This window comes from Schistocerca serialis, chromosome 6, assembly GCF_023864345.2.
Source record: "Schistocerca serialis cubense isolate TAMUIC-IGC-003099 chromosome 6, iqSchSeri2.2, whole genome shotgun sequence".
NCBI classification, from domain to species: domain Eukaryota; kingdom Metazoa; phylum Arthropoda; class Insecta; order Orthoptera; family Acrididae; genus Schistocerca; species Schistocerca serialis.
In genome coordinates this window covers 414,850,821-414,871,459 of record NC_064643.1, presented here as the reverse complement: position 1 = coordinate 414,871,459, position 20,639 = coordinate 414,850,821, and the positions used below count along the sequence as shown (strand labels likewise).

General features: G+C 42.5%; 1 protein-coding gene across 1 annotated transcript in view; it reads left to right on the top strand.

Moving 5' to 3' along the window:
* LOC126484897 (uncharacterized) overlaps positions 1–20,639 on the top strand; it is a 162,018-nt gene that overhangs the window by 104,779 nt on the left and 36,600 nt on the right. The window contains exons 3-4 of the mRNA XM_050108496.1: positions 9,786–9,922; positions 16,306–16,482. Of these exons, the coding sequence (XP_049964453.1) occupies positions 9,786–9,922; positions 16,306–16,482 (314 nt within the window). The remainder of the gene's footprint in view (positions 1–9,785; positions 9,923–16,305; positions 16,483–20,639) is intronic.

Here is a 20,639-nt window from a genome sequence, read left to right as displayed (position 1 = left end):
TTAATAAGTCACAGCTGCAAAATACTAACTCGAATTCTTTACAGACAAATGGAAAAACTGGTAGAAGCCGACCTCGGGGAAGATCAGTTCGGATTTCGTAGAAATGTTGGAACACGTGAATCAATACTGATCCTAAGACTTATCTTAGAAGAAAGATTAAGGAAAGGCAAACCTACGTTTCTAGCATTTGTAGACTTAGAGAAAGCATTTGACAATGTTGACTGGAATACTATCAAAATCTGAAGGTGGCAGGAGTAAAATACAAGGAGTGAAAGGCTATTTACAATTTGTACAGAAACCAGATGGCAGTTATAAGAGTTGAGGGACATGAAAGGGAAGCAGTGGTTGGGAAGGGAGTGGGACAGGGTTGTAGCCTCTCCCCGATGTTATTCAATCTGTATATTGAGCAAGCAGTAAAGGAAACAAAAGAAAAATTCAGAGTAGGTATTAAAATCCATGGAGAAGAAATAAAAACTTTCAGGTTCGCCGATGACATTGTAATTCTGTCAGAGACAGCAAAGGACTTGGAAGAGCAGTTGAACGGAATGGACAGTGTTTTGAAAGGAGGGTATAATATGAACATCAACAAAAGCAAAACGAGGATAATGGAATGTAGTCGAATTAAGTCGGGTGATGCTGAGGGAATTAGATTAGGAAATTAGACGCTTAAAGCAGTAAATGAGTTTCGGTATTTGGGGAGCAAAATAACTGATGATGGTCGAAGTAGAGAGGATATAAAATGTAGACTGGCAATGGCAAGAGAAGCGTTTCTGAAGAAGAAAAATTTGTTAACATCGAGTATAGATTTAAATGTCAGGAAGTCGTTTCTGAAATTATTTGTATGGAGTGTAGCCATGTACGGAAGTGAAACATGGACGATAAATAGTTTGAACAAGAAGAGAATAGAATCTTTCGAAATGTGGTGCTACAGAAGAATGCTGAAGATTAGATGGGTAGATCACATAACTAATGAGGAGGTATTGAATAGAATTGGTGAGAAGAGGACTTAGTGGAACATCTTGACCAGAAGAAGGGATCGGTTGGTAGGACACGTTCTGAGACATCAAGGTATCACCAATTTAGTATGGGAGGGTAGCGTGGAGGGTAAAAATCGTAGGGGGAGACCAAGAGATGGATACACTAAACAGATTCAGAACGATATAGGCTGCAGTAGGTACTTTGCCGATGAAGAAGCTTGTACAGGATAGAGTAGCATGGAGAACTGCATCAAACCAGTATCAGGACTGAAGACCACAACAACAACAACAACAGTGCTGGACGGAATTGACACCATGAATCCTGCAGGGCTGCCCATAACTTGTAACCTCCCCACAAAATAAAAAAAATAAATAAAATGAATAAGATTCTAATTTAGTGTAACCTCAAAACAAAATTCTTTCACAGTGTAACATCACAACAGAAAAATTCCTAAACCTCTGAACAGTAAAAATTATAATTATGTCGTTCACATTCAGTGTAACGTCCCAATAAAACAATAAATTCAGTGACCTGGTAATAAAACAATGTAACTAACCTCTCAATTAAATTGTCGCTCACTTATGACTTTTCAATAATTCACTGTGAATTTAACATGGAAAATTTTGGACGACAGCAGTGCTGCGTCATGACCCTGAAAGATCATTCTGAATAAAAAAAGGAAAAATTCTTACCTCAATGAAGTCGCCGGATATATCTGCTCTTACAATAAATTTTTCCGGCACAGCTCTGTGCAATGCTGGCCGACCTATCTGTCATTTATGAAAGAAAGCAACTGATTTTTCTATTGCAATAATCGGGATAATCATGGATGGGAGAAATTAGTAAATTCTTTAAATTGAAATGAATGGTTATTAAAAGTTACTTTTTATGAGAAAGATTATTATTACGAGAGTTTTAAAACATTTACATGCGACTTGAGATAACATTACTACATATGCGCGAGGCTGCTTTTTACCTTGTACAGTAATACTCAGGCTCCGGCATCGCTGCACCGCGACCGGGCCAGCCAACATGATACACCAGACCAGACCAGAGCAGACTCCAGACTAGCAACAACTTACTGCTGCAGCTACACAGTTCCTACTGCAGTCAACACATCTCTCTGGTCAGAGACATTGCATATCGCAGGCAGTGCATGAGCAATACATCGAAATTACATCTGCTCGGACCTCTTACAAACTTCGTAAGAGTACGAGGTGATGGCAATCTCTTGTAAACAGCACACTGCACGGCATTCCAGATATGCTCAAAAATGTTCATTTCAGGGTAGTTTGGTGGCCAGCGGAAGTGTTTAAACTCAGAAGAGTGTTCCTGGACCACTCTGTAGCAATTCTGCACTTGTGGGGTGGCGCATTGTCCTGCTGGAACTGGCCAAGTCTGTCGGAATGCACAATGGATTTGAGTGGATGCAGGTGATCAGGCGGGATGCTTACGTACGTGTCACCTGTCAGAGTCGTATCTAGACGTATCAGGGGTTTCACATCATTCCAACAGCACACCATTACAGAGCCACCACCACTATGAATAGTTCATGGATACATGAGGTTGTCTCCATACCCGTTCACGTCCATCCTCTCGATACAATTTGAAACGAGATTCGTCCGACCAGGCAACATGTTTCCAGTCATCAACAGTCTAATGTCGGTGCTGACGGGCCCAGGCGAGGAGTAAAATTTTGTGTTGTGCAGTCATCAAGGGTACACGAGTGGGCCATCGGATCCAAAAGCCCTTATCGATGATGTTTCCTTGAATGGTTCGCACGCTGACGCTTGTTGATAGTCCAGCATTGAAATCTGCAGCAATTTGCGGAATGGTTGCACTTCTGTCACGTTGAACGATTCTCTTCAATTGTTGTTGGTCCAGTTCTTGCAGGATATTTTTCCGTCAGCAGCGATGTCGAAGATTTGATGTTTTACCGGATTCCTGATATTCGTACCGGAAAATTCCCACTTCAAATGGTTCAAATGCTTCTGAGCACTGTGGGTCTTAACTGCTGTGGTCATCAGTCCCCTAGAACTTAGAACTACTTAAACCTAACTAACCTAAGGACATCACATACATCCACGCCTGAGGCCGGGTTCGAACCTGCGACCGTAGCGGTCACTCGGTTCCAGATTGTAGCGCCTAGAACCGCACGGTCACTTCGGCCGGCCAATTCCCACTTCATCGCTACCTCGGAGATGCTGTGTCCCATCGCTCGTCCACCGACTATCACAACACGTTGAAACTCACTTAAATCTTAATAACCTGCCATTGTAGCAGCAGTAACCAATCTAACAACTGCGCCAGACACTTGATGTCTTAAATAGATGTTGCCGACCGCAGCGCTGTATTCTGCCTGTTTGCTTATCTCTGTACTTGAATACGCATGCCTATACCAGTTTATTTGGCGCTTCAGTTTAGAAATAGATGTAACTTTAATCTACTTTTTAATAAGTCAGTCCACTCATTTATAGGAACACGAAACTCATGGAAGAATGTTGTCTCGTATATATCGAGAAAACAAAAGACAACTTCTCCTGCTGATTGTCTCTCAGTAAAAACCTTCGTATTAGTCTCTAATTTTCTCATTGCATTCACTTCATGAGACATATATGAGAGGCTGTAATATGTTTGCCCATAACAGAAGAGGCGGTATAGAGCTCACTTCTCAACTCCCCTTTTGTCAGAATATCATTTACCCGTCATATTCTCACTTATCTTCCAGTCTTTAATATATAGCATTTGAATCCATCTGATTTTTATGAGGACGATATGTCCTCCGTCTAGTCACAAACACCTGTTAATTGTCTCGAAATCCCATTGTCCAGCCCTCTACCCTGCACTGACTACATAGAGAATTATCACAACGAGAAAAAAATAGCACATTAACGTTCAGGGAGAAAAACACATCCATGCAGACGCTCGCATCTAGATATTTTTTACGACTCGTGACGTAATAGAACAATAGTAGGTCTCTTCGGCTATGTTACATTAAATACTTACATTTACCTTAACGATGTCACAACACAGTTAGAGACATGAGCTTACATTTAAATACATAGTCCGCATACCACTGCACCTTGTGGACTGTGTCGTAGCATCATTATCGATTTATTGGTTTCTTTTCAAGTCACATGCGTGATGATCGAGTAAAAATGAATGTCTCTGTGTCTCTGTATACATCATAACATACTCCATGACCGCTACGCCAGATTTATGTATTTTATTGCCGAGGAAGTCTTACTACTGCACCTTTATTACACTAGGACTGCACAAAGAAAATCTCATACATCTCAAACTCAGCGGTATCAAATGGTTGTCTGTAAATATTTTGTGTACGTGTCCTAATATCCTTTACTGTACTCCAATTATCACCACGCTAGATATGCGATGACATAAGGGTGTCACAGTCTTCGTTGACAGCTTGTGTTTCATTAGAAGTACACCATCAGTTATTCTGTTTGGAGATACCACCATAATACAATTTTAGCAGTATAACAGAGCTTTCAATGGGCACACTATCGACTGAAGCATTTACATTGGTGCAACAGCGTCGTACCCCCACGAACAATTCATTGGCACTGGAGGAAAAATTCGGAGTTTAATCATATGACCATGATACTGTATTCCGTCTAGAACAGAGTATATCCACCTGGTAGTACACATATTCGTAGTGCAGTCTTTTCTTTAGAAGCAAACACAGTTCTAACATGCTTATCCAACTATTGTACATCTACAGCCAATTAACCAAATGGTACAAGCCAGACCAAATCATCTTTGTTGTTCCATCATGGACAAGGGACATCATCAGGTTAAGTGGTTAAGTAATTGTTAGTGTGTAATTTAAGATGTTATTTTATCTTATTTATTTTGAAGGCTACCAGTTTCAGCATTTCACTATGCCATTTTCAGGCCCCAGTCTGGAGACTGGTTTGATGCAGCTATCCTGTGCAAACCCCTTCATCTCCGCATAACTACTGCAGCCTACATCCTTCTGAATCTGCTGACTGTATTCATCTCTTGGTCTCCCTCTACAACTTTTACCATCCACGCTTCCCTCCAGTACTATTTTGGTGATCCCTTGATGCCTCAGAATCAGTCCTACCAACCGATCCCTCCTTCTAGTCAAGTTGTGCCACAACATTTTTTGAAAAATGCCGCTATCAAGGCAATATTGATGGTAGAGCTACGAAAATTGGTGTTTGCTTTCACCCTCAGAAATAAAGAATTATGTTTTTGGGCGTTTTTGAAAATTTGACCCTATGGGGTGAAATAGTGGGTGAAAGCTCTTTTTAAGAACTACTAAAGTATTAAAGAACTACTAAAGTATTTTTAAATGTACATCTATGGACATTGATATTTGACTTCTCGGTTACAAATAAAAAATACTGTGCATGTTTCACTGTTTTTGGAAATTTAATCCCTAAGGGGTGAAATAGGGGATGAGATTTTTATGAAAATATTTTATTCTGGAAGTATTTTTAAAGCCGAAGCTGTGAAAATTTAAATTTTGCTTCCCAGTTAGGAATTGAAAAATGCGTGTTTCACTGTCCTTGGTAATTCAACCCATATGGGGGTGAAATGTAGGATGAAAGTTTTTTTTGGAGGTCTTTCATTTTGCATGCATTTTTAAAGCTAAATCTATGAAAATCTGTATTTTTCTTCTCCACTGAAAATGAAACATATGCATGTCACTGTTTTTGGAAATTTAATCCCTAACGGGGTGAAGAGGGTGAAACGTTTTATGAAAATATTTCATTGCGAAAGCATTTTTAAAGCAAATTTTTTGAAAACTGGTATTTGCTGCTCGGTTAGAGATGAAAAAACACGTGTAACACTGTTTTTGAAAATTCAACCCGTCATGGTCAGACTGATTCCGTGACTCATCACCACTCAGCCCAAACCATTAAGGATAGAAACTTGAAGTTTGTAGAGTATGTGGGTCTTATATTGTAGGCGTCGTTTAAGCAAGGATTGTCCGAAATTCTACTCCTAAGGGTGTGAAATGGTGTATGTAGGCGTTTTGCAAGTATGTCGCTGTTAAGAGAATTTTGAAGCAAGAACTACAAAAACTGGTATTTTTTTCACTCAGCAAATAAAAAACACGTGTTTCAACATTTTTGGAAATTCTACCAGTAAGGGAGTAAAATAGTGGGTGAAAGTTTTTTTGAAAATAAATAATTACTAAAGAACCATTAAAGGATTTTTAAGGCTCCATCGATGTCAAATAGTATTTGACCTCTCGGTTGGAAATTAAAAAAAAAGTGTTTCAGTGTTTCTGTAAATTCACCCCCAATGGAATGCATAGGGGATGAAAATTTCTAAGACAATACTTCGTTACATTAAAAAAAAATATTGAAGTTAAATTTATGAAAATTGGTATTTCGCTTTTCTGTTAGATACAATAAATATCTGTTAGTAGATGAAAGTTACTATGCAAATATCTCCACAAGAATGCAAAAAAGCATGGTTAACAAAAACTTTGGACCCCAGCTACCAGAATCACTTTTTGGTCAGAAGTAAATTGGAGAAAGACCGTGTTTATACGGCGTTAATTAGCGTGAACAGCTTAGAAGATGTTGCAATTTTTGAACGACATAAAAATTCGACTAAACAAAAGCAAAAGAAATCTCTACAGATTAATATCATAATTTCGGTCTTAAGCCATTATCAAGTGCAATAACGTTGGGTATTAGGTGATACAAATTGTCGGTAAGCGAGCAGAGTAGCTCTAAGTATGCTAGAAGCACAGGGCATCGCCACAGAGCTTCGAAGTGTGTGTGTGCCAGACGCGTGGCGCACCAGCAAGAGGGCGGGCGCTCGCCGAGTGAGTCCGCCTGCGTGGGCGGGCGGCGCCGGCTCGAGAGCGCCCGCGGCAATGGAGGGTGCTCCGCCTAATGAGAGCCGGCGCGCCCCCCAGCGGACACCTGCGGCGTCTGACCACCTCTCGCCTCTCGCCGCTGCCGCGCTGTCCCTGTCTATTAACAGCCACGTCCAACCACACCCCTCAACGCTGCCACCTGCTGTCTTCAACATCAGTACTCCGTATGCCATCTTCTGGTTTGTGGCGTACGCTACTTCGTGTACCAGTGCCCCCTCCACCTCTTTCTCCCTCCACTCACGAGTGGCGTGTGGCAAGAAATATAGTCGGCAAGCTTCAGTTGTTGTAGCTATTGTGAATTTCACCCCGAAGACTCGTTCGATGCAGCTCTCTACGCTTGTCTATTCTGAGCAAGCTCCTTTATCTATGCATAAATACTGAAATCTACACCCACCAGAACCTGTTGTCAACTCCTGGCCTCCCTCCACAATTTTTACATGACACACTTCCCTGACAATTACCTGATGTGTCTTATCAACTGAACCCTTCTCTTAGTCAAGTTGTGTCATAAATTTCCCTGCAGTACGAATCAGTATTGCTTCATTAGTTATCTGATCTACAAATGTAATTTTCTTTCTTACCTGTACTATATTCGGTGTTAACTAATTCATCTTTCTTCAGAAATATTTTCATGCTATGTCGACTCATATTTTGTATACTCTCCACTGCGGTCATCATCATTTACTTTACTGCCCAAATTCAAAATTTATCTATTACTTTTTGTGTCTCACTTCCTAATCCAACTCTCACAGCATAGCTTGATTTAATTCGACACATTCCATCCACTTTTCTTTTACTACTTTCGCTCATAATCATCTTACAACCTCTTTGCAAAACAATATCGACTCAATTTGATCTTCTTACTGCTTTAACGTCTCTGGGAGAACTACGATGACATCGGCAAAGCTCAAATTCTGTATTTCCCCTCCCTGAGCACAAATTAATTTTACAAATGTCTCATTCATTTCCATTACTACTAGCTGAATGTACAGACTGAATAATGTGGGAGATAAGCTACAACCCTGTACATTTTCTTCTCAACATTTCTTTGCTTTTCACGTCCTTCGATTCACATAACCACAGTCTGGTTTCTGTACAAATTTTAAGTAATACTTGACTCTCTGTACATTATCCCACCTACCTTCGGAGTTTCAAAGAGTGCGTGCTTGTCTGCATTGTCAAACTCTTTCTGCAAATCTACATTAAAGGTAGGTCTGCCTTTTTGCAATCTGTCCTCTAAGAAAAGACGTAAGGTCAATACTGGCTCTCGTGGCCCTACATTTCTCTAGACTCCAAAGTGATCATCGCGAAAGTTTGTTTCCAAAAGTCTTTCTGTTCTTCTCCATACAAATCTTTCTAGTTTTATCTCATGGTTATTTCCGGAAAGCAGATAAATTTGTCGACTCTCCTACGAGAATGCTGCTTGGCAATTGTAACAGTAAAACGAATCGCGACGCACAACGCCTAGCTTGTAGCGTCTGCCTAAGGAGTTGACGCAACGCGCTGATTTTCTTTGTATCTTGTCTATTACCATTATCAATCCTACCTGCCAAGAGTCCCAGACAGAGTAGCAGTATTCAAGTACTGATCGAAAGACGGTTTCGTAAGGTACCTTCTTGACGATTCGTACATTGAATGTCAGTCTGGCATCTTGCTTCTTCGTGAATAGTTTGATGTTGTCGTTTCATTCCCAGATGTTTAACGGATGTGGCTCTTTCCAGTGACTGTTGGGCAAACGCGTAATCCAACAATAACAGTTTTCTCGCCCATTTATGCACAGTATGCTTCATTTGTCCGTACCAACGGCAACTGGCAGTTTCGGTAGCAACTGTCGATCCTCTGCAGATCTCCTGCACTCAGCTGTCTACACTGAAAAAGAATAAAAAGTATTCCAAATTAACAGGACAGTGGGATTGATGGTGCTAAAGAAAAAAATCTGTTCTGGTAAGTTCCAATGCTTTTATGGATTTGTTCTTCCACAGTTGTACTCTAGATTTTTGATTCTTTTATCTGGTCGAGGTACAAGTTCCTGCTAAAGTATTGTCTACCAGTGACTTGCCTCTCTCTTGTTGTTGGGAAATGGGTTTGAGAATTTTTTGTTTAAGTTATGAACAACCTTTTTGATTTTTCGGAAACGGTAGTTTTGTAACTTGCCTCTAGTGGCTGGTGTAAATTTATGTTTATTAGATAATGCAGATTATTACTTATTTTATCATCCCCTTGATAAGTGAATAATTGAAATTGTAGTTTCTTAATTGAGTTCTGTGATTATTGTTGTTTCAAATGTGTTACCTTTTGTGTCTAGGAATCCTGCGTACTCCGTTCTCCAGACAAACAATCAAACATCTGGTGTTAATGAGTTTTATTACAATTAATCAAATACAATAGTTAACTTTGGAAATTACATAGATATGTCGCTAGCAAAGGGCGACATACAAAATAATCAGTCTTCGAAGTGACTACTGATCTCTAACTGACAAAAGTCTTTCGTGAACTACCATCAAAATGCCTTACGTTGACACTGCTATCCAAGTGGCTAATCTTGAAGCTGCTATTGAACTGGGCCGCCACCAGTCGGTCTCGGCACTTACGTCCTCTTCACATAGGGGCCGCTGCTGTCACGTTGTCCTCCTGGAGGGAGGTCCAGTCAACGTGCGATTGGCTGACCCCTTCTCACAACCTTCTCAGCTTTGTCGTTCCCGACTGGCGTGCCGGCTCTTGACTTAACGCCGTAACATTACCTGCAACTGGTTCCAAAAATTGGTTATTTATCTTGGATATACGTTCTCGTCTTACCGTACGTGACATACTTTATATGATGTTTGATTTTTGCCTTGTGTATGTGTGTGTATGTGCATGTGTGATTTAACTTCATTACTTGCATATCTTAGCAACAGTGCTTACGTACCTGTGTGTGTGTCAGCGCCGTGGCGGAGGGCATCCCGGCAGACAACCCGCACCTGGTGCTGCTGTTCTTCATCTCGCAGCTGCTGCTGAGAGAGCTGGCCAAGTGCCGACGGCTCGTGCAGGTGGTGCCCATGGACATGTCCGGCCTGTATGGTGAGTACCGCTGACCTCGTGTCTGCCTGTCACAGTATCCTTGATTTCCTCCATCACGAACAAGAGAACAGTACTAGAGGCTAATAAGGGTCTCTGCTTACCAGTTAAGTGACATCATGAATTAAAGGATTGATCGAAGGCTGTATTTAATGTTACAGAAGCTTAATGAAACCAACATAATAAATATATTAGAAACAGGCATATTATACTTGTGCAAAATGCACTATGGAAATAACATCAAGGCATACACTGATGAGCCAAAACATCGTGACCACTGCTCACCGCGAGACTGAATGCCGTCTGGTGCCGGTGCGGGCGCTTGACGTGAGAATATAAAAGCGAAATGGAAAAGATTGGAGAATCGTTCTAGCGAAGACATGTGTCATAAGTGAGGAAAAAGCGCAGATTGTTATGATCCGGAGCCTGTGAACGAACATCTGGGAAATGAAAAAGCAAGGCCGGCCGGCGTGGCCGAGGGGTTCTAGGCGCTACAGTCTGGAACCGCCAGAGCGCTACGGTCACAGGTTCGAATCCTGCCTCGGGCATGGATGTGTGTGATGTCTTTAGGTTAGTTAGGTTTAAGTAGTTCTAAGTTCTAGGGGACTGATGACCTCAGAAGGTAAGTCCCATAGTGCTCAGAGCCATTTGAACCATTTGAAAAAGCTGGTCTGCTGTCTGCGCACTATTGTCGTACCATCTATGGAAAACGAGTGATAGACGGTGATATCATGAGTAGGTCACAGGATGTAGGACGCCCACGCCTAATCACAGAACGTACAGGTGAGAGGGCTGCGTGCTCTGTAAAGCAAGACAGGCGGTGATCTGTAGCAGATCTGGCGGCAGAGTATCTTGCTGGTGAACACCATTCGGCGCACATTGTTCAACATGGGGCTACGCAGCAGACGACGTTTTTCCACTTTGACTCAATGATATTATCATATACGATTGTTCTGAGCGCGGGATCATCGAGTCAATTTATTTATTACACTTTAGTCTGTTACCTGTAATATAAACACGTAATCATCGATACTGGGCCTTGAATCGACGGAAACGTATCACCTGGTCAGATGAAACACGTTTGTTATCACACCAGGTGATCATCTCCGAATATTCCGTACCCACGCAAACAGCTGCCCGAAACATGCACTGCGCCGTAGACGCAGGCCGGTGAGGTAGCATTCACCTGGGCTGCCATGGAAGCTGTGGTATTTATCCGCGGCACCATGAACGCTATGGACTATGTGGCCATCATTGAGTTATGCTTTACGAAAAAACACATAACTGATGTAGATCTATCTGCATCCTATACAAGCTGTGATATCATACATAGTCGACCACAAGGAAGAAAACCAGCACAAGACATCACTGATTTCGATTTCTAGCCACACACTGCCCCCCTCCCCCCCCCCCCCCCCAAATGCCACACCACACACCAGCCGCTACAGCAACAAACAATGGACAAAGAGTTCTAGATTAATCTACTTTAAGACCATTTCTTTTTAAGTAACATTTCTCTGTATGTATGTATGTATAGGGTGTTTCAAAAATGACCGGTATATTTGAAACGGCAATAAAAACTAAACGAGCAGCGATAGAAATACACCGTTTGTTGCAATATGCTTGGGACAACAGTACATTTTCAGGCAGACAAACTTTCGAAATTACAGTAGTTACAATTTTCAACAACAGATGGCGCTGCGGTCTGGGAAACTCTATAGTACGATATTTTCCACATATCCACCATGCGTAGCAATAATATGGCGTAGTCTCGGAATGAAATTACCCGAAACCTTTGACAACGTGTCTGGCGGAATGACTTCACATGCAGATGAGATATACTGCTTCAGCTGTTCAATTGTTTCTGGATTCTGGCGGTACACCTGGTCTTTCAAGTGTCCCCACAGAAAAAAGTCACAGGGGTTCATGTCTGGCGAATAGGGAGGCCAATCCACGCCGCCTCCTGTATGTTTCGGATAGCCCAAAGCAATCACACGATCATTGAAATATTCATTCAGGAAATTAAAGACGTCGGCCGTGCGATGTGGCCGGGCACCATCTTGCATAAACCACGAGGTGTCCGCAGTGTCGTCTAAGGCAGTTTGTACCGCCACAAATTCACGAAGAATGTCCAGATAGCGTGATGCAGTAATCGTTTCGGATCTGAAAAATGGGCCAATGATTCCTTTGGAAGAAATGGCGGCCCAGACCAGTACTTTTTGAGGATGCAGGGACGATGGGACTGCAACATGGGGCTTTTCGTTTCCCCATATGCGCCAGTTCTGTTTATTGACGAAGCCGTCCAGGTAAAAATAAGCTTCGTCAGTAAACCAAATGCTGCCCACATGCATATCGCCGTCATCAATCCTGTGCACTATATCGTTAGCGAATGTCTCTCGTGCAGCAATGGTAGCGGCGCTGAGGGGTTGCCGCGTTTGAATTTTGTATGGATAGAGGTGTAAACTCTGGCTCATGAGACGATACGTGGACGTTGGCGTCATTTGGACCGCAGCTGCAACATGGCGAACGGAAACCCGAGGCCGCTGTTGGATCACCTGCTGCACTAGCTGCGCGTTGCCCTCTGTGGTTGCCGTACGCGGTCGCCCTACCTTTCCAGCACGTTCATCCGTCACGTTCCCAGTCCGTTGAAATTTTTCAAACAGATCCTTTATTGTATCGCTTTTCGGTCCTTTGGTTACATTAAACCTCCGTTTAAAACTTCGTCTTGTTGCAACAACACTGTGTTCTAGGCGGTGGAATTCCAACACCAGAAAAATCCTCTGTTCTAAGGAATAAACCATGTTGTCTACAGCACACTTGCACGTTGTGAACAGCACACGCTTACAGCAGAAAGACGACGTACAGAATGGTGCACCCACAGACTGCGTTGTCTTCTATATCTTTCACATCACTTTCAGCGCCATCTGTTGTTGAAAATTGTAACTACTGTAATTTAGAAAGTTTGTCCGCCTGAAAATGTACTGTTGTCCCAAGCATATTGCAACAAACGGTGTATTTTTATCGCCGCTCGTTTAGTTTTTATTGCCGTTTCAAATATACCGGTCATTTTTGAAACACCCTGTATAAACGCCTGAAGATAAACAGAACATGTTCGAAACGCGTAGTATTATGTTAGATTAAACATAAAATAAAAAAGTGACTGGTAGCAGAATTTATAAATAAATAGTTATCCCACACGGTCGTGGTTCACAAAGATAGCCATTATGGCCGAAAATAAGCATGACAGTGAATTCGCGTTGATAGTTGGCTACCATATTCACTAGACCTGGACCCGATTGAACGCATGTCGGGAGCTGCTACGCGCCTGCAGACCACCAACTCGTAGTTTACAGGAATTGCGTGACCTGCTCATAAACATCCTCTGGCAACCTACCAATGCCCTCGACAAATCCATGTCAAGCGGAATCGTGGTTTTATTGTGTTCCAAAGTATCCCTAACACGCTATTAAGCAGGTGGTGATAATGATTTGGTTCATTACCATGTACGAGGGGCGTTCGATAAGTGATGGAACATGTTTTTTCGGTTCAAAAAAGGCGGAATTTGTTGTGGGACATCGTGGCATATTCCCGCTTCAGCCTCTATAGTTTCGCAAAGTTCCGAAAGGTGGCGGCGCTATACGTAACCTTCAAAATCGCGTCCGTAACGGCTGTGGTTTTCTAGTAGAGAACTGCCACTGAGATTTTTTTGGAGGAAAACCATAACATCGTAGATGTTAAAAGGCGCTTGCGGAATGTATCCGGATACTTGGCAGTGAACAAAAGATCGTTGATTCGTTGGGTGGAGCGTCTGACATCATCGCAACAAGGTCGCGCAAATACGTCCAAACACCCTCGTGCCGTTCGCCCGGAAACAGCTGTATTGCTGAAATGTTGGAACGTGTGGTTACTCTTATCCAAGGTGATCAACGGATCACAATCAAACACGTCGTTGCACAACTGTTCGTCTCTGTTGGTGGAGCTTGGTAGTGCTGATAGACTTGTCCGCCATTTGGGATACTCATAGGTGTGTGCCCGCTGGGTTCCTCGCCGGTAACAGAAAACCATACAGAGCAACGCAGGGCCATCTATGCGGAATTATTTGCATTACGATGCTGATCATGACAATTTTTTGTCGAACATGGTAAAAAGCGATGGGACGTGACGTCGACCAACAGACTGGTATCATTCGGAGACACATTCCCTTGCAGTAACGTTGCATAGGACAGTCGGATTGAGCGGAGATTATGTTGAAGAATAAAGTTTCGTGGTCAATAATTTGGTGCATAATATGGTGTACTGAAATAAAAACAGCCTGCTTTCAGAACAAAAATGTGTTGCGTTACTTATTGAACATACCTCGTATTAATAGAAAACATAATATCTGACGAATACATTTAGGTGGAACATTACACTTGCAGACAATCCATAGTCAGTTGATATCCCTGTTGCTAGAGACATAAACTGAAATTTGTCATCTTTAGTTAAACACGGTATGAAATTTAAAAGTAAACTCCAATTTATTTGCGCTAACAGAACAAAATATATGAAATTACATGACATTCTCATCCCACATTGTATAATCATAATGTCTCAAGAGCAAAGCAACAATTTCAAACAGGTAGTATATTGTCCCACAGTACTCCAGTCTGTCACCTCTGCTATTGTGACCTAGTAATCCATTTCCTTCGGTTCACATTTCTCCCGTTACCCAACCGAGTGACAGATACTGATCAAACAAAGGATCTGACTTAGAAATATTAGGACCATAGTCGATTCTTACAATCAGTATTTTGTTTCCGAGTAATAGTGTCTGCTGTGTAGCTCCGGGCTTAAATCTTAATGAATGCCCTTGGGAGCAGATCGCGAATGACGTCCGCTTGTAAGCGGGTATGTATATATTGTGGTTTAGAAGCCGCTTCCGTGTATTGTGGTTCAGAGGCCGCTTCCATGCCAATCTGCGACAGTGCCCAGTAGAGACGTAAAACTACAACAATCTGTCGTAGATTACCATAAGTAAGAGTAGACTACGGTAGTTTTTCTTATTGCTGTGATGTGTTGCATACCTATTGGGCGTTATCTCACAACGATCGCTTCTTTTACGTATGTGATCAGTATCTTACTACATTCCCCTAAAAACCGGAAGTGGTGAACCATCTAGAAACTGAGGAAACATAAAGAACCGGATTCTCTACATAGTTATCCTCCGGTCTGTTCGTTAAAAGTAAACATCATTTGTAGCAAAATTGAAATTGTTAATGTTTAATGCAGATTTTATTCGAAATGCGTTGGTATGTAACTAGAAACTGAGGTAGGTTGTGGTAAAAATAAAGAAAAGAATACGGACTTATCATATAGCGCTAAAAAGCAGTTTCCCCAAAAAAAGGAAACATAGAAGAACCCGCAAATACATCTAATGTTTGTGGTGGTGGTGGTTAGTGTTTAACGTCCCGTCGACAACGAGGTCATTAGAGACGGAGCGCAAGCTCGGGTTAGGGAAGGATTGGGAAGGAAATCGGCCGTGCCCTTTCAAAGGAACCATCCCGGCATTTGCCTGAAACGATTTAGGGAAATCACGGAAAACCTAAATCAGGATGGCTGGAGACGGGATTGAACCGTCGTCCTCCCGCATCTAATGTTTGTGCCTATAAACTGTACTCGCAACAAAAGTAAATGCTTTGATTGCATAAAAGCGCAGAAGTTAAGAGATAAGCTAATTTTTATTACTTAGAAAATGCAATTTATATTCTGTAAGAATGGCGAATACACAGTGGACTGACACTGAATGATATGCGGTTCTAACTACGTACAAAACAAACAACCAAACGACAAACAAACAAAAAAGAGAGAAGTCGTCGACTCCCAGTTTCTCTCTTACACTATCGTTTATGTTTCTTCCCCTACCACTGCTACCAATACTACCGGTAATCCTACCATTTATTACGCCATTTATGTATTGTACCAAAACTACTGAACTAAAAACTTCCGAACCGAGATTCGAACTCGGGACCCGCGAAAGGGGAAGGTCCCGATTTCGAGCCTCGTTCCAGTACACAGTTTCAATCTGCCAGGAAGTTTCATATCAGCACACACTCCGCAGCAGAGTGAAATTTTCATTCTGGCTAGTGTAGTTTTGGTACAGCGCCATTCTAGTGCCCACATTACGGTCATGCCTTAACGACGTTTCTGTCTAAATGAAGTGTAACACTGAAGGCAGCCTACAAGTTTTCAGGTCTGTAGTCTAAACACCAGTAGACAAAAAATACTGGCTAAATCTATTAATAAGACAGTAGGATTAATGACGACAGGCTACACGAGAAAGAAGCAGGAAAGGTGCACGGCAGCAGACCTGACGAGCCTGTGATAACGCCTTTGCTTCTGTTGTGCAGAGAACCGGCCGGGTCCGTCGAACCTGGGCAACGTGATCAGCCAGATCCTTCTCTGCAAGACCATCACGCCCGACTTCAACCAGGAGGAGCTGTGCAGCATCGCCAAGGACTCGCAGGACGTGCTGCGGCTGTTGCAGGACATGCAGGAGTACCTGCCGAGGCAGGAAGCGGGCACAGGTAGGCCCACCCACACACCTCTGTTCATGTCACTTCATCTCGCTTCCTTTGCCCTCCTGTTATTTAAGCAGTCGACAATCGCGTGTTTTACTGGAACAGTTACGGGTTTCGGCTGTTATCTACAGCCATCTACGGGAGTCAAAAAGAAACTAGTGCCTCCCACTTCTTTTCGTGGAAACTGCAATATATACAGAAACCATAATAACACAGTTAAACGGAGCAACAGTTATAAACAGTATTTTTTCTACGCTGTAACTACCAGTCGCCATACACGTTTGCTAATGACGAGCAAGAGCCTGCATACTGGGTCCGTGAAAACCTGAAGCATCTGAGGATACCCACAGCTTTGTGACGGCATTTGAGTCTGACAACGTAGTTTGCAGGTGCTAAATCGGGACTGTGCGATGGTTATTGCTGCACAGTCTAGCCAAATCGAGCAATGATTTTCATTGTAGAAAGCTGTTATGGAGCCTGCAGTTATCGTTCTGGAAGCGGGTCTTCTCCACTGTCCTAAATAGAAATTCGAATATTCCGCTTGGTTAGTGTTGTCTTCTAACGTTCTGAATTTACAGTTGCTTTACGCTCTGACTCATCAAAATGAACCACACACTGCTTATATCAAAATACTGTACATACCACTTTGCATTCAGATGACTGTCTTCAACTTGTTCTTTGTTCGAGAATTTGCATGTCGCTTCCCCATGAAATCTCCTTTGGATTTCGACTCGTAGTGATGATACCACGTCTCATCTTCCGTGATGACGGTACTGAGAAAACTGCCGCCTTCATCCATGTATAGCATCAGCTCCCGATGAATTCTCATTCAGTGATCTTTTTCGTTTCGTATATGCATACGTGGGACCTATCTCACATGCATTTTGGGTAACCGAGGTTGCATAACAAAAATGGCTCTGAGCACTATGGGACTTAACTTCTGAGGTCCCCTGGAACTTAGAACTACTTAAACCTAACTAACCTAAGAACATCACACACATCCATGCCCGAAGCAGGATTCGAACCTGCGACCGAAGCGGTCGCGCGGTTCCAGACTGAAGCGCCTAGAAGCGCTCGGCCACTCCGGCCGGCGGTTGCATAACAGCTTGAGTAAGGCACTACAGACGACATTCAACCCTGCACATAATACCTAATCTGTAATCCGCCGATCATCAATAATGACTTCATGGAGCCACTTACGATTATGACTGGCAGCTAAGCTGGGTCGATGAAGCATGTCTTAACGTGCACATTCTTTGCACCACTTCCCAAAAGCAGTACCCACCACTGTGTCATATTACTCACGTCTTCTGTAATGTCTCTACACTCCTATAGTATGCATAGATGGACTTCAGTTGACGCAATTAGTCACTAAGTGATATCTTATATAGGTCATTTCAACGTTTCCTTTATAGAGATGATCTGGGACGAGTCCAAATACATCATTAATATGAATGAGCACATTATTTTTTAGATCTACTCATGCAACCACACTTAAAGATACTTAACATGCTACTACTTTTTAAATAATAGTAGTTCATGGAACAGAAGGCGCTGTCCAAGAGAAATCATTTTAGGTTACATTTAAAACTTGCTTTAGTGCATGTCAGACGTTTTATGATATTGGGAAAATGATGAAACATATTTATTCCTTCATATTGATTCATTTCTGAGTATAAGAGGGCTTTAATAGTGGGTAATAAAGATCATTTTTCCTCTAGTGTTTTATGTATGGACTTCACTCTTCTTCTCAAATACGAAGGATTATTTACGATGAATTTCATTGCCATAAGTATGTATTGTGAAGGTTCAGTTACAATGTCTAACTACTTGAAAAGCTACCTGCAGGTAAACAAAATATTTTATTCTTAACGCTCGATTTTGCGCTATCAGTAATTTATTTCTAAGTGCTCAGATACCTAGAAAATTATTCTATAAGACATTAATGAGTAGAAATATGCCAAATATGTCAATACGTTCATTCGTTTGTTTCTAAGATTAGCTATTATATGAAGAGCCAAAGCAGGTTAACTTCATTGTTTGACAAACCCGGTAAAATGCTTCTTCAGCTTCAGTTTTTCATCAGTATGTAAAACTAAAAATTTGAAGCATTCTACCCTATTTAGTGATTCCTGTTCATCAGTTATTACCCTATTTGTTGTACAGAGAGATGACTATTTGCTGTACAAAACTCAATATAATGTATCTTCTCAAAATTTAGGGGAAGTTAGTTTTCAGAGAATCATTTATTGATTCCTTGTAAAACATCATTGACTTGCTATTTTGAACAGAAGTGACGAAATAAACGACACATCTGTGTTTTATATGCAGCTCGATGGCAAACGACATTTTGGAACACTCCCCAGCTACAGCAGTGTGCCTCTCTACACTGAAACCAACAGGATATTAGCGGGAAGATTCAAAGATTAGTACTACACCAACATAATCTGACTCAGACACTCAAAATCAACACAAAAAAGGAGACATTACTTTCGAAACGATCTATTTAGATTACAATTGACGTCTGTAACTGTATGTAAAAACAATTGTCCATCGTCGAGTTAAGTGAAATAACGAAAAAGAATCAGTCACAAATTCCTCCACAAAATACAATTATGTCGTATTTCAGAGCACTCAATTTGTTTCTTATCTGATACTACCTGAGTACTTGGCATTGCTTTGGTATGTATTTAATCGAATCTTCTGTTAGTTTTTAGTACATCTCCTCCTTTCATCCTCCTCCCCCTCTCTGCCCATCTCCTCTTCACCCCTCTCTCTGTCCACCTTCTCTATCCTCCCACTGTTTGTCCATGTGCTCCTGACCCTCTCTCCATCCAATTGCTGCCCCCCCCCCCCCCCCCCCTCTGGGACTGAGTGTTAGAATAGGCCCGAGGTATTCCTGTCTGTCGTAAGAGGCGACTAAAAGGAGTCTCACACGTTTTGGCCTTTATGTGATTGTCCCCTGTAGGGCTTGACCTCCTTATTTCAAAATTTTCCCGGAGAGCGAGCCAGTTGGGGAAGGGCGCCTTACACGGTGCATCATGTCCACCAAGCGCTGAGATCTTTCGCATCGCCGGCCGCGGTGGTCCCGCGGTTCTAGGCGCTCAGTCGGGAACCGCGCGACTGCTATGGTCGCAGGTTCGAATCCTGCCTCAGGCATGAATGTGTGTGACGTCATTAGGTTAGTTAGGTTTAAGTAGTTCTAAGTTCTAGGGGACTGATGATCACAAATGTTAAGTCCCATAGTGCTCAGAGCCATTTGAACCATTTTTTTTTCACATCCTCCGTCAGTGTGGATCTGCACTTCCGCTCATTTTCCAGCTGTTGGGCGAGGTCACCCTTCTTCCACTGTGCAGTATCGTTTTTTGCGCTGATGATGATAATGGACTTGTTTGCATCTGATATCCAGCATGGTAGCCAGTCCATTGTGGTGAGGCCGCCGTCTATCCTATTGGTTGTAGCCACCTGACAACACAGGTATCGCTCTGCTGATGCCTGCGCCATTAACTCATTACTCATTAACTCTTCACATATCCCAAGGAGTAGATGCCCATCACCCTCGGGCATCGGGACTCCCAGCAATGGCCATCCTGCCAGGCGGCCTTTGTTGTGGCTAGGAGGCGACCGTGAGGGGGGGGGGGGTTCGTCAGAGTGGGTGGCGTCAGGGCGGATGACACGCCATGAAGCGTAGTACATCTTCTCTTGCTCGTAGTCAACCACCAGCAGAATCTAAGCGTTCGAGGGCTCAGTTTAATGCAAGGAAGTATGACTCCAAATCGTTCCCCTGCCTGGACACACCATGGGAGGAACGCCAGGCTAAGGATGGCGGCAAACCTTATTCGCCCCAGTACCTAGTATGTACGAGAGCTTATGGGGAATCCTTTGTGTCCATGAAGCCTCAGTTCTTTGTAGAGCATTTAGAGGACAAGTTTGGGGAGGTGGAGGGATTGTCCAAAATTTGATCAGGATCTGTCTTGATAAAATCAGTCTCCTCTGCTCAGTCGCAGCCATTACTCACTTGTGACTGCTAGGGGATGTTTCTGTTACTCTCATGCCCCATAAAAGCTTAAATATGGTCCAGAGTACTATCTTCCACAGGAACAGTCTGAGACGAGCTTCGCGACAACTTAGAGTGTTGTGGTATTCATTTCGTCCAGCATGTC